Source organism: Cucurbita pepo, chromosome LG02 (assembly GCF_002806865.2).
Source record: "Cucurbita pepo subsp. pepo cultivar mu-cu-16 chromosome LG02, ASM280686v2, whole genome shotgun sequence".
Classification (NCBI taxonomy): domain Eukaryota; kingdom Viridiplantae; phylum Streptophyta; class Magnoliopsida; order Cucurbitales; family Cucurbitaceae; genus Cucurbita; species Cucurbita pepo.
The window spans coordinates 8,152,207-8,166,963 of NC_036639.1; the positions used below are offsets into that span (position 1 = coordinate 8,152,207).

The 14,757-nt window shown below is 37.6% G+C and overlaps 1 protein-coding gene across 1 annotated transcript; it reads right to left on the bottom strand.

Annotated features, from left to right (window-relative positions):
• Nucleotides 1–768: 768 nt before the first annotated feature.
• LOC111788411 lies at nt 769–14,672 on the bottom strand. Its single transcript, XM_023668751.1, has 5 exons — nt 14,386–14,672; nt 14,156–14,270; nt 1,714–2,163; nt 1,357–1,642; nt 769–1,007 (listed from the first exon to the last, which is right to left on the bottom strand). The coding sequence occupies exons 1-5, from the start codon at nt 14,670–14,672 to the stop codon at nt 871–873; spliced, it is 1,275 nt and encodes a 424-aa protein (XP_023524519.1). The 3' UTR covers nt 769–870.
• Between the last annotated feature and the right edge of the window lie 85 nt (nt 14,673–14,757).

The following is a 14,757-nucleotide window of genomic DNA, read 5'->3' on the forward strand; positions in this document are numbered from 1 at the left end:
CTGACTCTAAGGTGAGCTTACATGAACTGTGTATACTTAGGGTATAGCCTAAGAAGAGTCTGTAATTTAGAAACAAACTCTGAACTAGGAATAATATACACTATGGACAAATCAACCAAACATCAACATAAGACTTAAGAACTATGAGTTGAAACCGATGTCGGGGTCACACCTCGAGGACCTACTAGCTATAGGTCTATGATGATGATGATGATGACGACGACGACGACGACGACGGCGATGACGACGACGACGATGACGACAATGATGAAAGGGACTAGTAGAACCTCTAACCAAGATACCTTAGAACTTAGAACCCCAAAAACAAACCATGAGAATTGATAGCCATACAAAGGTAGGAAAAGAGAACTTATGACCTCTACCCCTAACTCTAAGTTGAGCTTACATGAACGGTGTATACTTAGGGTATAACCTAAGAAGAGTCTGTAATTTAGAAACAAACTCTCAACTATGAATAAAACACCATATGGACGAATCAACAAAAACACCATATGGACGAATCAACCAAACAACAACATAAGACTTAAGAATGAACTAAGAACTACAAGCAAGTTATTTAATATTTTTATACTCATCCATACTACTTTAACCTTTTCAGACGAAGTCTAGATCGTATTTTTTATGACTTTATGTGTTCATCTACTTAGTTATCTGTATGTGTCATTTTATCGTATCGTCATCATTAAAAACACGATTTTGTGTATGGATATTGAAACATAAACTAAATTAAGAACCCAACAAACCATCTCATGAATAAACTTTTTTATAATAGACTTGTTCACTTACAAGAGATGAACTTTTGGTCTGATGAAATTCATTGGTTCGTTAGATTGTATAAGAGCAAAACCTTCAAGAAATACCAACAGTCTTATTGAGTAGCCACAGCATAAGTGCAAGTTCAATAGCGAAAACGGATTTCAGCCATGTTCGATCCACCACGAATCCATACACTGTAATTCCTCCTTTGTTATTCCTCAAATATGTCACTACAACACAGAAACAAATACATGTTAGGATCGCACAACAACGCACAGAAGAATATTGGCTAAAAGTTTTATTGATGACTTCAAATATATACACTGAGAGAATACAGTGGATGAAGAAAGTATATTTTGAGAGCCATGTCTAATCCCATATATATATATATATATAGTTTTAATTTACTAAATATAAGTTTAGCATATTTAATCCCTGTTAAATTAATGTACCAAATCTTTATAGAATATCTACTATATATATCCCTACCAAATCTGTTACTATAAATAGTTATCCGGGTCCAAATCGGAAAGTTACTCTCCATTCATAACATTTAAGTTCATGCATGTTTTTACGTACCTAATGCCTGCCTCTTTTGGAATGAGATTGTATGAGCAAAAACCGGCATCAGTTTCATATCATCCTCGTCGTCCTCGTCGTCTTCTTCATCATCATCGGAGTTGAATTCAAACGCCGCAATCACAGATGCTGTCGGCGTCTCATTGTCGAGGTCATCGAACGTGTTTATAGCAGCCGATACGTGCCACTTGGCAGCAAGGCAAGTGATAGACTGTGCTTTGTGAGTGATCTTTGCAGCACTACGGAGGCATATGAACAAGCCTGTCACTAGGCTTATGGAACATAGCTGCATACTCAAAACTCATAGCTTTTTAACCAACATAGAAGAGAAAGAGATGAGTTAAGGAATTTGATTACCGCAAGTTGTCCAGTTTTTGAGAGATTAGCAAGAGCATGTGATCTAGTAGTCATCAAAAGAGAGATGAACTGACTGGCAGTGACCAAAATCAAAGACAAGAACATGAACACTCTGAAGCGATGGCTGATGATGGTCAAGGTTCTTCTGAGGCCCAAATGCTGCATCAAGATGGTGCCCACGTCGCTTTCGCGATGGAAGACAGAAACGAAGTCTTCGAGTCGGATCATTTGGAGGCGGCAGACGAGGCGGAAGAGAATACAGACGAAGAAGAAGATGGAAGTTCTGTAAAGCCATGAGAAGAGCTCTAAGGTGCAGGAGGTGATGTAACTAAGGTACATGTTGCCGTAGTATGGTATTTCGTTGGCTGCTGAGACGTACCACCAGATTTTGTAGGCTGCTTCGGCCATGAAACATGGCAGCAAGAAGAAGGAGATCAGCTCCATTGATCTCTGCAATTACATTCATAAAACAATTTATAAATGCCAAACACAAATATAATCCACGTGTATCTAAATCGAAATATGGTGAACAAATAAATGAAGCAAAAAGAACAACTTGAGTAAGAAGAATTGAGAATGTTTGTTTAATCCACCACACTTAAATGGTGTGTCAAAGTTATCTATTTATAATAAAAAATATTAAAAGAATATGTCTAACTCATGAAGAGGGATCGTCGCTCAGCAACAATGCTGCCTTAGCTCTCGTGAGAATATGTCTAACCCAAGAAGTAGAATGGGAAACCTAGAGCAAGGGACAAAGACAATGTTGAAGCCGGAAGAGTCGCCACAGTGGGCGAAGGAGCCAATTTTGGCGAGAAGGACAAAGGCGACTTGGCTGGCGAAGAGGCCAGTACGGCACCTAGATTTCGAAGGTAAATCTCTGTAGAAGGTCGATGGGCTTATAGAGATTTTGTGTATTTCCGAATAGAACGCTGATGAGGATCCTGAGATTAGGGTTTATGTGAAGGATGAAGGGTTGATTGGGAAGAAAATGAGAGAGGCTATGTTGGCTAAGGGGAAACCGATTGTGTTGGAGAAGATGAGGTTGTATGTACAGAGTATGGCGAAGGGTGATTTGGAGGTCAAAAGGGTGGAGCCGAAGAGTAATCAATCGGCTCCGCTTGTGGCAGCCATGGAGACTGCCCCTGCGGCGTCAAAGCCAACAGGGGTGGTGGAGAAGATGAAAGTTATCTATTTATAATCAAACAAATGATAAGGAGGATATGGGGGTAATACATAGAATAAATGGAAAGATACTGTGGTAAAAAAGAATCTAAGTATTTGTCTCATAATAAAACTCAATATGATATATATGGTAAATTATAATTTAGTACTAAATATCTTCCACAATAATATGTTCTTCAATTCTTTATGTTGGTGTGAATAAAGCATACATCACTATTTATAGGTAGAAAACACTAATAGATTTAACTTTCTCCCCCGTTAGCAACTATTAAAAATTCTCCTAAACAAAATACTAACAATTTTCCTAAATTTTCTCTGGCTACTAATAATTATCCTAAAATTACTCCACATTAACTTATTTTGCTAAGTCATGCTTATTGACTTATATTTTGTTCGTAAGCTTTACTTTTTTCGAGATTCTTCGCTTCGGGAAACTCTCGCATGTTTGCAAATTTTTAAGGTCTTAGTAAGAATGTCTACACGTTGCTCTCTAGTGTCAACTTTACTAGTTCTCTGGTCAAATATGTCTTCTTCCGATGAAATTTTAATTCTACTGTAATTTCTTCCACTCTTCATCAAGCTTACATGTAAAAACTTTTTGTAACATACTCCTCTGTTTTTTCAACCTTCTTTTTAGGCATGCCTCTAAGCTTCTTTGGTTGAGATGACAAGTTCGATGTTCTATTTTTATTACGCTATGGTGGCCTCCTTCCTCTAGACCTCCTTGGTTGAGATGATAAGTATGACGAAATACACCAACTTGTAGGTTGTTTTCCGCTAATTGAAGTAGCCTCTGGTTTCTTCTTGACCTACTCTTGGGTTCCCATTTCTCCCAATCAATTAGTTTCTTTTAGTTGGAAACGGCCCACGATCGAAATATGTCAAAACAAAAATTGAAGCAAAAGAACAACTTGAGCAAAGAAACCTAAAGCTCTTATGCTTTTCAATTTTCTTTGTTGTTGTGAAAATAACATACATCAAGCAATACTAACAAATCTACCTAATTAAAGACTAACAATTTCCCAAAACATATTAAAGTCAATAATTTCTAAACAATTATCCTAAAATTGCTCTAAGTTAATAACTTCTTTTGCTAAGTCAAGCTTACTAACTCACGTTCTCCTCCATAAGCTTGACTTTGATCGAGACTTTTCACTCCTAACAATTCCCGCATGTTTGCAACTTTAACCCTTGCTAGGCTCTTGGTGAGAATGTCTACACGTCTCTGTCTAGTTTCAATTGTACTTGGTCCCTAGTAAACTCTATTTTCTTCAAAAGAAATTTTAATTTTGCAACATACAATTTCTTCCTCTTCTCTCTTATGTGCAAAGAATTTATCACCAAGCTTACATGTAGAAAAATCTTGTAACGTACACCTCTGTTTCAACCTTCTTTTTAGGCATGTCTCTAGGTTTCTTTGGTTGAGATGACAAGTTTGAAGTCTCATTTCTCTTACGCTCGGTGGTCTTCCTCTAGGCTTCTTTGGTTGAGATGATAAGTTTGATGAAACACATCGACTTGTAGGTTGCACTTCGCTGATTGAAGCAGCCTCTGGTTGCTTCTTGATTTATTTTTCAGTTCTTATTTCTCCTGACTCATTGGTTTCTTCTTCACCTTCTTGCTACCAACGTCAATAGATACTTTTAGAAGATGTTGATAGTTTTTCAATAGTATTTTATATAGGCGGTTTCGCGGTTGTTTTACCTTCATCAACAGCGCTCCGTTTCGGTCATATATCTTGAGGAACGGGTCGACTATCCCCACTCTGCTACCTTCTTCTGTCATTTGACCAAGCCTAATAATATTGCTCTTCAAACTTAGGATGTAATATACCTTGGCCAATAGATGTTGATCGTCATTCTTACACTGAAATAAGATAGATCATTTTTCTTGGACTGGTACAATTGATCCGTTGCAAAGCTTCATGTTTCCAATAAACTTCTCATCAAGTTCTTTGAACTTTGCTGGATTTCCAGTCATGTGGTTGCTCACTTCGTTGTCTAAGTGCCACATGTTGGTCTCCACTTGGTCTTCTCAATCTATGAAGGGGTTGGCCATAACCTTCTCTTTATTGAGCATCAACAAGTTGGGCATTTTCTCGGCCAACATTTGTGTGGGCTCTTCATAATCCGAGAACATGAGGTTTGCCTCCTCATTGCACTCCTTATTGCAACCTCTGCCGCATAATGCCCATATGTTCCACAAGAGTAACACTTGATCATACTCTTGTCCTTTCGAGGGTCGGCATTTTCATGGGTTTGTGAGGTATTGTCACGACCTCCTCTGCCACCACGTCCGCGGCCACATCCACAACCTCCTTTTTCTTTGTTATGGTTGTCACGTTCGCTTGTACCTAAAAAATAAGAGTCATCTGCATCTTTCTTTTTCGTCCGTGCGAGCCACTCCTCATGTGCAAGTAAAAGGTATTTCTCCTCCTCTTTATCTTCGTAGCCACTCTCTCCACATGGACCTTAAGATGACCAACGACCTCCTCAACCGGCATGTTCTTGAGGTCGTCGAACTGCTCGATGGAGGTAATGATTTGCATGAATCTTGGGGGGGCAGCTCGAAGGAACTTCTTGACGATAGAGATCTCCTCCATCACATCGCCTAATGAATGGATGACGCTAACAATCGTCGTCAACTTCATGGCAAAGTCTTCTATTGACTCACCGTCCTTCATGGGGATAGCCTCAAATTCACTCCTCAAGGTCTGCACTTTTGCTTCCTTGACACATTCCACACCCACATGCATTGTTTGCAGCGTCTCCCACGCTGCCTTTGCCAAGCCCTTCTTTGCCAACATGAGAAGAACGTCCTCCGAGACTGCTTGATAGATGGCAGCAAGAGCCATCCTATCTTTACGCTCCTCAATGTCACCATGCTAAACGACGTCCCACACGCCTTGTGCCTGTAAGTTGACACTCATCGTTATCGACCATGCTGCGTAGTTATCCTTTGTGGGTAACAGGTACTGGAGTGTTACACTCCACTCCTTTTCGCTCTTTATCGTTGTTACTTCTCCTTCGGTGACTTTGTATGGTGACGATATTTGTTTCGGTATCCTATGAGCTCTAATACCAAATGTTAGAAATGGCTCACGATCGAAATATGTCGAAACAAATAACTAAAGTAGAAGATCAACTCAAGGGGAGAGAGCTTTTGGAACAAAGAAACCTTAAGCACTTATGCTTTTCAATTCTCTTTGTGAAAATAGCATACATCTCATCAGTATTTATAGTGGAGAAACCACAACGGATCTCCTAAACTTTCTCCTCAATTTAAGCCACTAGTAACAAATATTCGTTGTTAAATACTAACAATTTCTCTAAACCTATTCAAGCTAACTCCTAAACAATTATCCTCAAATTGCTCTAGGTTAATAACTTCTTTTGATAAGTCAAGCTTATTAAATCATACTTCTTTTTTTGACCACTAACACCAATGGATACCGAAGATTTTGTGGTCTTTCATTAGTATTATGTTGTTTCGCGACCATTTACCTTCATCAACAAGGTCCGTTTCTGTCAAATATCTTAAGGAACAAGTCGACTAACTCCATTTTACTACCTTCTTCTATCATTTGACCAAGGCTAATAATATTGCTCTTCAAACTCGAGATGTAATATATCTTGGTCAATAGACATTGATTGCTATTCTTACACTAGAACAAGATGGATTCTTTGTCTTAGATTGATACAATGGATCTGTCGCAAAACTTCACGTTTCCAATGAACTTCTCGTCATGTTCCTTGAACTTTGTTCAAGCTTTCATCATGTGGTTGTTCGCTCCATTGTCTAGGTACCACATCTTTGTCACCACTTGGTCTTCTCCATCTACGAGGAGTTTCGCCATAACCTTCTCTTCATTGAGCACCACAGGTTGGGTATTTTCGCGGCCAACATCAATGCGGGCTCTTCATTATCCATGAATGTGAGGTTTGTCTCCTCATTATGCAACTTGTTGTAGCACTCTATCGCATAATGCCCGTATTTTCTACAAGCATAAACTTAACCATACTCTTGTTCTTTCAGGGGTTGGCATTTTCATGGGTTTGTGAGATATTGTCACGACCCCCTCTACCACCACGTCTACGACCATACCCACGACGTCTACTTTCCTTGTTGTGGTCACTATGTTCTTTTGTACCTGAAAAGGAAGAATCAACCGCATATTTCCTTTTCATCCATGAAACCACTCCTCATGTGTCAGAAACAGATGCTTCTTCTCCTCTTTGTCATCGTAGCCACGAAGTCTCTTCTCATGGACCTTAAGACGACTATCGACCTCCTCAACCAACATGTTCTTAAGGTCGCCAAACTGCTCAATAGAGGTAACAATCTGCATGAATCTCAAAGGGACATCTCGAAGGAACTTCTTAACGAGGAAGATCTCCTTCACCTTGTCACCTAGCAAATGGATGTCTTTGGCGATGGTCATCAACTTCATGGCAATGTCATCTATTGACTCACCATCCTTCATGTGAATAGTCTTGAACTCACTCTTCAAGGTCGGCACCTTTGCTTCCTTGACACGTTTCACACCCACATGCATTGTTTGTAGCGACTCCCACATTGCCTTTGTCGAGTCCTTCTTTGCCAACATGAGAAGGACGTCCTCTGAAACTGGACGGTAAGAGCCATCCTATCCTTACGCTCCAAAATGTCGTCACCATGCTAGATGGTGTCCCACACGCCTTTTACCGTAAGTTAACACGCATCTTTATCAATCATGCTGCGTAGTTACTTTTATTGAGTAATGGATATTGGAGCATTACACTCCCCTTCTTTACGATTTTTATCATCATCATATCTCCTCCGGTGACTCTGTATGGCGACAACATTTGTTTCAACATCCTAGCTCTGATACCAAATATTGGTTTTGAGCCATGATCGAAATATGCTGAAACAAATAAATAAAGTAGAAAGAACAACTTGAGATGAGAGTTTCTTGGAACAGAAGAACCTTAAGCACTATGCGTTTCAATTCTCTTTCTCTGAACACGGTTTATCTCCAGGTTAGCAACAGTTAATAATTCTCCTAAACAACAAACTAACAATTTTCTTAAACTTGCTCAAAGTTAATAACTACTAACAATTATCCTAAAATTGCTCAAGTTAATAACTTCTTTTTTGCTAAGTAAAGCTTATTAACTCTCACTTCCGTAACAATAATTTGATCAAATAAGCTCCAAAAACCTAAAATCTATACCATAACCCTTGTTGGTGACAACAAAAATTGAAGTGAAATTGAGAGGAGTGATTTGAATGATTGGAAAGGGAGGTCATTTTATAGAACGAGATTTCATTGCTTCCCGGAGTTGGTTGAGATTTCTGTGGATGAAATTGTTTTCACCTCCTCCTTCTCTGTAGTAACTAAATTTGTTAAACAAATTACTATTTTTTCTATCTTTAGAAATGTATCTACTAGTGTCCCTTCAACACCCTCCCTTAAACTGAATTCTGCAGAAACCAGTTTAGGACTTCACTTCATCTTCTTGATATACATCTTGGATTCTGCACATCCCCATCTTTCTTCTAAGCTTCACGAACAATGGTTGTTTCAAGGGTTTTGTGAATAGGTCTGCGATTTGTTCATCACTTCAGCAAAAGTTGAGTTCAATAATGCCTTCTTTACACAAATCACGTAAGAAATGAAATCGAACATCGATGTGCTTACTCCTTCCATGCAACACAGGATTTTTAGACAACTAAATAGTTGACATATTATCACAATATATAACCGTCGTACCTGGTTGCTTCTGATTAAGAATTTCAAGCATTTTTCTTAACCAAATTGCTTGGCACGAGCATGCTACTGCTGCCACAAATTCTGCTTCTGTAGTTGAGAGTGTTACAATAGGTTGCTTCTTTGAANCTACTCCAAGAAAATATCTCATCAAACCAAGATCTGTCATTTCAATTTCCTTCATCATGCTCTTCTTAAAAAATTCAAACATTTCTTCATTATTGCCAGTAAATATTAAATCATCGACATATAAGCAAATAATGAGAATGTTACCTCCCTTTTTAGTTTTCACATATAACGTATGTTCATACGGGCATTTAGTGAATCCCATCTTTTCAAAATGAGAATCAATGCGACTATACCATGCCCTCGGAGCTTGCTTCAAACCGTACAAAGCTTTCTTCAACTTGTATACTTTTTCCTCTTTACCTTTTTGAACAACACCTTCTGGTTGCTCCACATATACCTCTTCTTGAAGCTTTCCATGTAGGAAGGCCGATTTCACATCAAGTTGATAAATAGACCAAGATTTTTGTGCTGCAATAGAAATTATAAGCCTGATAGTATCTTGACGTGCCACTGGTGCAAATACCTCCTTATAATCAACTCCATACTTCTGCTTGTATCCTTTTGCAATGAGTCACGCCTTGTACTTATCCACCTCACCGTTTTCATTTAACTTGGTTTTGAAAACCCATTTTACTCCGATTGTTTTCTGTCCTCTAGGAAGATCGGTGAGCTCCCAAGTCTTGTTCTTCTCTATGGATTTGATTTCACTGTCCATAGCTTCCTTCCATTTCTTCTCCTTTATCGCTTCTTCATAGGCAATTGGATCACTCATAAAGAATGCAAAATAAGTACTATCACTTGATTCATAGTCCATCTCATAATCAACAATCCAATTTGGTCTCTTTCTTGTTCTTGGATTTCTTTGATTATGATCATGATCTTCTTCTACTGGTTCTTCTTGTTGAGCTTGTGATGAGCTCTCTCTCTCTCTCCATGCTCATAGTGAGGCTGAATAGGGGCTGAAGCTTGTTCTCCTTCAAGATCTACAGGAATCCGCTGATTCACAGTGATCTTTTCTTCCCATGTCCAACCAAGTCTGATTTTCGTCAAAGATTACATCACGACTTACCACCACCTTCTTTGTCAAAGGATCATAGAGCTTGTACGCCTTAGAAGTCCCGCTTACTCCAAGGAACACACACTTCAAACTCTTGTCCTCAAGTTTCTTCCTTTTCTCATCAGGAACGTGTGCATATGCTATGCACCCAAAGATTCTAAAGTGGTCTACTGCAGGTTTCCTTCCGCTCCATGCTTCTTGTGGAGTCATATATATATATCTCTAAGAGAAAAAGTAGGGCTCCGGTTGAGAATGTGAACGGACCACACGACTGCTTCTGGCCAGAATTCCTTCGGGACTTCTCCTTTCTTTATTTAGTCAACTTCGAACCATGTTGAGAATGGTCCTGTTTTTCCTTTCAGCCACACCATTTTGTTGTGGTGTATATGCTGTTGTTAACTGCCTCCTTATGCCCTTCTCTTCACAAAATTGAATAAACTTGTTCTAGCAGAACTCTCCACCTCTGTCAGTTCTTAAAGCCTTGACTCTTCTTCCAGTTTCCGTCTTCATAGTAGCACAAAATTTCTTGAAGCAATCAAATCAGATTTGGCGTGCAAGAAATCAGTCCATGTTTTTCGACTAAATGAGGGTCATGAAATATTTCTTGTTACCATTTGATGCTGGAGAGATGGGACCACATATGTCTGAATGAATCAACTCCAAAATCGCTTTTTCTCTTCTTTCTGGCGGATGGAAAAGAATTTCTTTCATGCTTTGCTACTACACAGCTCTCGCTAATTTCTGTTGGAGGAGTAATGTAATAAATATCAGGCAACCCAGTTACCATCTTCTTTGAAGACAACGTCTTTCATCCTTTTCTGTGTAGATGACCATACCTAAAATGCCAAAGCCAGTTGGTATCTTCTTTCTTCACCATCAAACTTTTGGCAACGATATTTAACGTCAACGGATATAGACGGTTGGTGGTCATCTTCATCTTAGCAATCGATCCTCTTTTGGAGTCATAAATCTCACATTCATCATTTTGGAATGTGATCACATACCCCTTTTCTTGTAACTGACCGATACTAAGTAAGTTGGCCTTCAGATCAGGAATGTAGAATACATTTGAAATAGACTCTACAAAGCCATTTCTAGTCTTGATAGGTTCCTTTCCCCATCACTTGGATAGTTGTTGAATTGTTGCCAAGAGAAACCGTAGTATGAAAATTAGCATCCAGAGTTTAGAAGAATTCCTTACAACCTGTCATATGGTTGCTGCATCCAGAGTCTACGACCCATACACCTTGATCTGCAACCTTCATAGCATGGAATGACATTAACAATGTTTCTTCTTCTCTTCTCTCCACAAAATTGGATTGATCTCTTTTCTCCTTTTGGAGCCTGGTATAGCATTCATTTTTGTAATGTCCAAGGCGAACACATTTGTAGCATTCCACCTTAGACTTGTCAAAGTGTCTCTTACCTTTGTTGTCATAATCGTTTCTGACTAGATCTGCTGACCTGCCAACATCTCCACTTCTTTCTCGACTGCCTTTCCCACGACCTCTGCCTCTTCTTTGCCCTCTACCTCTAGGGCTTGAAGTTTCACCTGGTGTGGATATCTTTAAGGTTGTCATCTCCTCTATTGCACTTGTACGATTGAGTCTCTGTTCATGTACTAACATGGAGCTTTGGAGTTCATCTATTTGCATCTCTTCGACATTGTTTGCTTCTTCGATAGAACATACAATGTAATCGAACTTTGGAGTTAGTGATCGCAAAATCCTTTCTACAACATCCGTGATTGAATCACCATGCATCCTCATTTTACTTGCAAGACTCATAACCTTGCCAATATAATCATTCACCATTTCTCCCTTTTGCATTTGAAGAATTTCAAAGTCTCTTCTAACTGCTTGAAGTTGAGCACGCTTTACTCTCATTGAGCCTTGATACTTCCTCCTCATAGAATCCCAAAAATTCCCTTGGATGTCTTCTTCTTAAGCATTGTTTCCAAGATAGTCCTATCAATAGACTGAAATAAATAGTTCTTGACCTTCAGGTCCTTCAACTTCGATGCTGCCAACAGTTGCTGTTGACCAGCTGAGAGTACCTCGCCTTCATTTGGCTCTTCATAACCCGTCTCCACCATATCAAAAAACTCCTTTGATCTGAGAAAATTTTCCATCAACATCGCCCAACGATCATAGTGACCATCGAACCTCGGGATGGCGGGCTGAACGTAGCTCTCAACTTGTTTTTCTGCTGCCATTCTTGCTGCTGCAAGATCGCTCTGATACCAGTTGTTGGTGACAACAAAAATTGAAGTGAAATTGAGAGGAGAAGTGATTTGAATGATTGGAAAGGAAAGTCATTCTATAGGACGGGATTTCATTGCTTCCCGAAGTTCGTTGGGATTTCAATGGATGAAATTGTTTCACCTCCTCCCTCCCCTGGTAACTAAATTTGTTAAACAAATTATACTTTTTCTATCTTTAGAAATGTACGTCCCTTCAACAACCATTTAAAAATAATAATAAAATATTGAAGAAAACTTACACCTCTCACTCCTCATCTAATAAAAAACTACATTTATTTCTATACGATACCACTAAAAATGATTTGTACACTAAGGTTATTTTTTAAAAAAGTTATTTTAATAATAAAAAGCATTAGGTGAGTCTGAATTTTTTTCATAAAAAAAACTTAACAATAAGGTGTTTTTTTTTATTGTTTTTAAAATGTAAAATTATATTCAGCTTTCTATAATTTAAGAAATTTAGGCTTATTTTTTTAACTAATGATTTCTAGAGGGTAGATAATTGGTAGTTAGATTGGGACGAATGTTAGGTGAAATCTAAATTAAATAAACCTATTATATACAAAACAAAAACTATTTTAGCATCTAGGTTTATGAATTGTTTTGATAAGTAACACTAACTTGTAACACATTTTTATATTTTAAATTTGTAATAATTTAATTTATTCTAGAATATAAAGACTTAATTATTATATATTAAAATTTAGAGCTTATCTTTTTTTTTTTTTACAAATTTAAAAGTATTAAATTGATTAAAATTTAAATGTACTTTTTTTTTAATGTTACTAACTAATTTTTTTTTTAAAAAAATCATTTAATTTTATAATTTGTCTAAAAAATACTTTAAACTTTTAAAAATTTCAATAATATTCTTAAACTTTCAAAACAATCTCAAAAATATCTTTAAACTTTCAAAATATATATATATATATATATACCTTTTCTTTTTTTAAAACTTCAAAAATACTTTAAAACATTTTTTAACCATTTAAAATTGAAAGATATTTCTAAAATTTTAAAAATATGGTTTAGAAAATTCATGGTTTATTTTGAAACACTTTGACTTGTTTTATTAATTGGAAAAATATATTAATTTAATATTATATATTAGTGATTGGACAACTAACAAACAAGTTATGCAAATATTTAAAATCATTTATTAAAATTCAATAGTTAAAAGTGTCCTTTTAAAACTTTAAAACCAAATAATTAACCACTTTATTTATTTATTTATTTATTTATTTATTTATTTATTTATTTATATTTATATATATATATATAACAAAATATTCTCTCTAGAAAATATTTCTAACTTTTGTGAGGGAAATCCACCCCTGAATTATGGGAATACATCTCTATTAGTATGAAGTCTTTTAGAAAATCTCAAACCAAGCATAAGAGCTTACACTCAAAGAGAACAATATCATACTATTGTGTAGGGTTGTGATTCCTAACATTAATTTAGGTATGTCAATAGAATCCTTAAATATCGAATAAAGAAGTTGTGAGCCTCAGAGGTGTAGTAAAAAATGACTCATGTGTCGAACAAAAGGTGCATTTTGTTCAAAGGCTCTAGAGAAGTGTATTTTGTTTATCTACTACAGGGCCAAAATGAGATAACAGGGCTCACTCTAATAATGAATAAGGAGTTTACTCTCCCGGATTTCATTCATTGTTTGAATAGGTTCCGGAGCTCTCATTTGATCCAATAGCGTTTCGTTAGATAGGTACAGATTTGATAAATACTGATAACTCTCGTCGGAGTATTAGAACGGAAAAACCCATTCGATAATGAACTATTGGTTCTAAGACATCTCTGGTGATGAATCATGGAGCCTCGATTAAGAGAAAGTTATTCGAGGATTGTTGGGAGAGAGTCCTACACAAGCTAATTGAGGCTCTATGGTGTACGAATACATCTTCATTGGTACGAGGCTATCATATCATTGTGCAGGGTCGTGATTCCTAACTGTATTTTTAACGTTCACATTTTTTTATATATATAAAAAAGAAATTGTTTAAATAATAATAAATAAATAAATAAAAAAAGAGGAGTAAAAATGAAGAAAATGTTGAGAGAAAATTGGAAATGGTGAGGAAAAAAAGAAAGGAAACGGACCTTTAATTGCTTGGAGTATTCATCGCGAGCCTTGTGGCTGGATTCACAGAGCTTATCCAGGAACAGAAATCGGCTCAATCCCAAGTGGCGGAGCCAGGCGGAGAGGCANACAGAGCTTATCCAGGAACAGAAATCGGCTCAATCCCAAGTGGCGGAGCCAGGCGGAGAGGCAACCGAAAGAGAGCGTCGCAACGGCGGAGAGAGAGAGCTGAACGACCACATGGAAAGGCCTTCGATGATCTTCGTCGCAATCGGAGCAAGAAAGGGCGAAGTGCGATGCGATCGGGACGGCGATCGCGAAGGCGGAGAACAGGAAGCAGGACAGCGTCGCGGTGAAGGGATTTGAGTGATCCATTATGCAAATCCATTTCAGAAACGATTCGAACCTCCGAAATTCGGCGGAATCCGATTCCGATTCCGATTCCGATTCTGATTTTCGCGAATTGATTTGAGATGGAGACGGAGATGGAGACGGAGATGAAGATGGAGATGGAGATTTCTTCTCCGGATCTTCCATGGCTTGGGAGGAACAGGGGAGAGAGAAGAATATTTATGTTTTTTTTTTTTTTTTTTTTTTTTTTTTTTTTTTTTTTTTTTTTTTT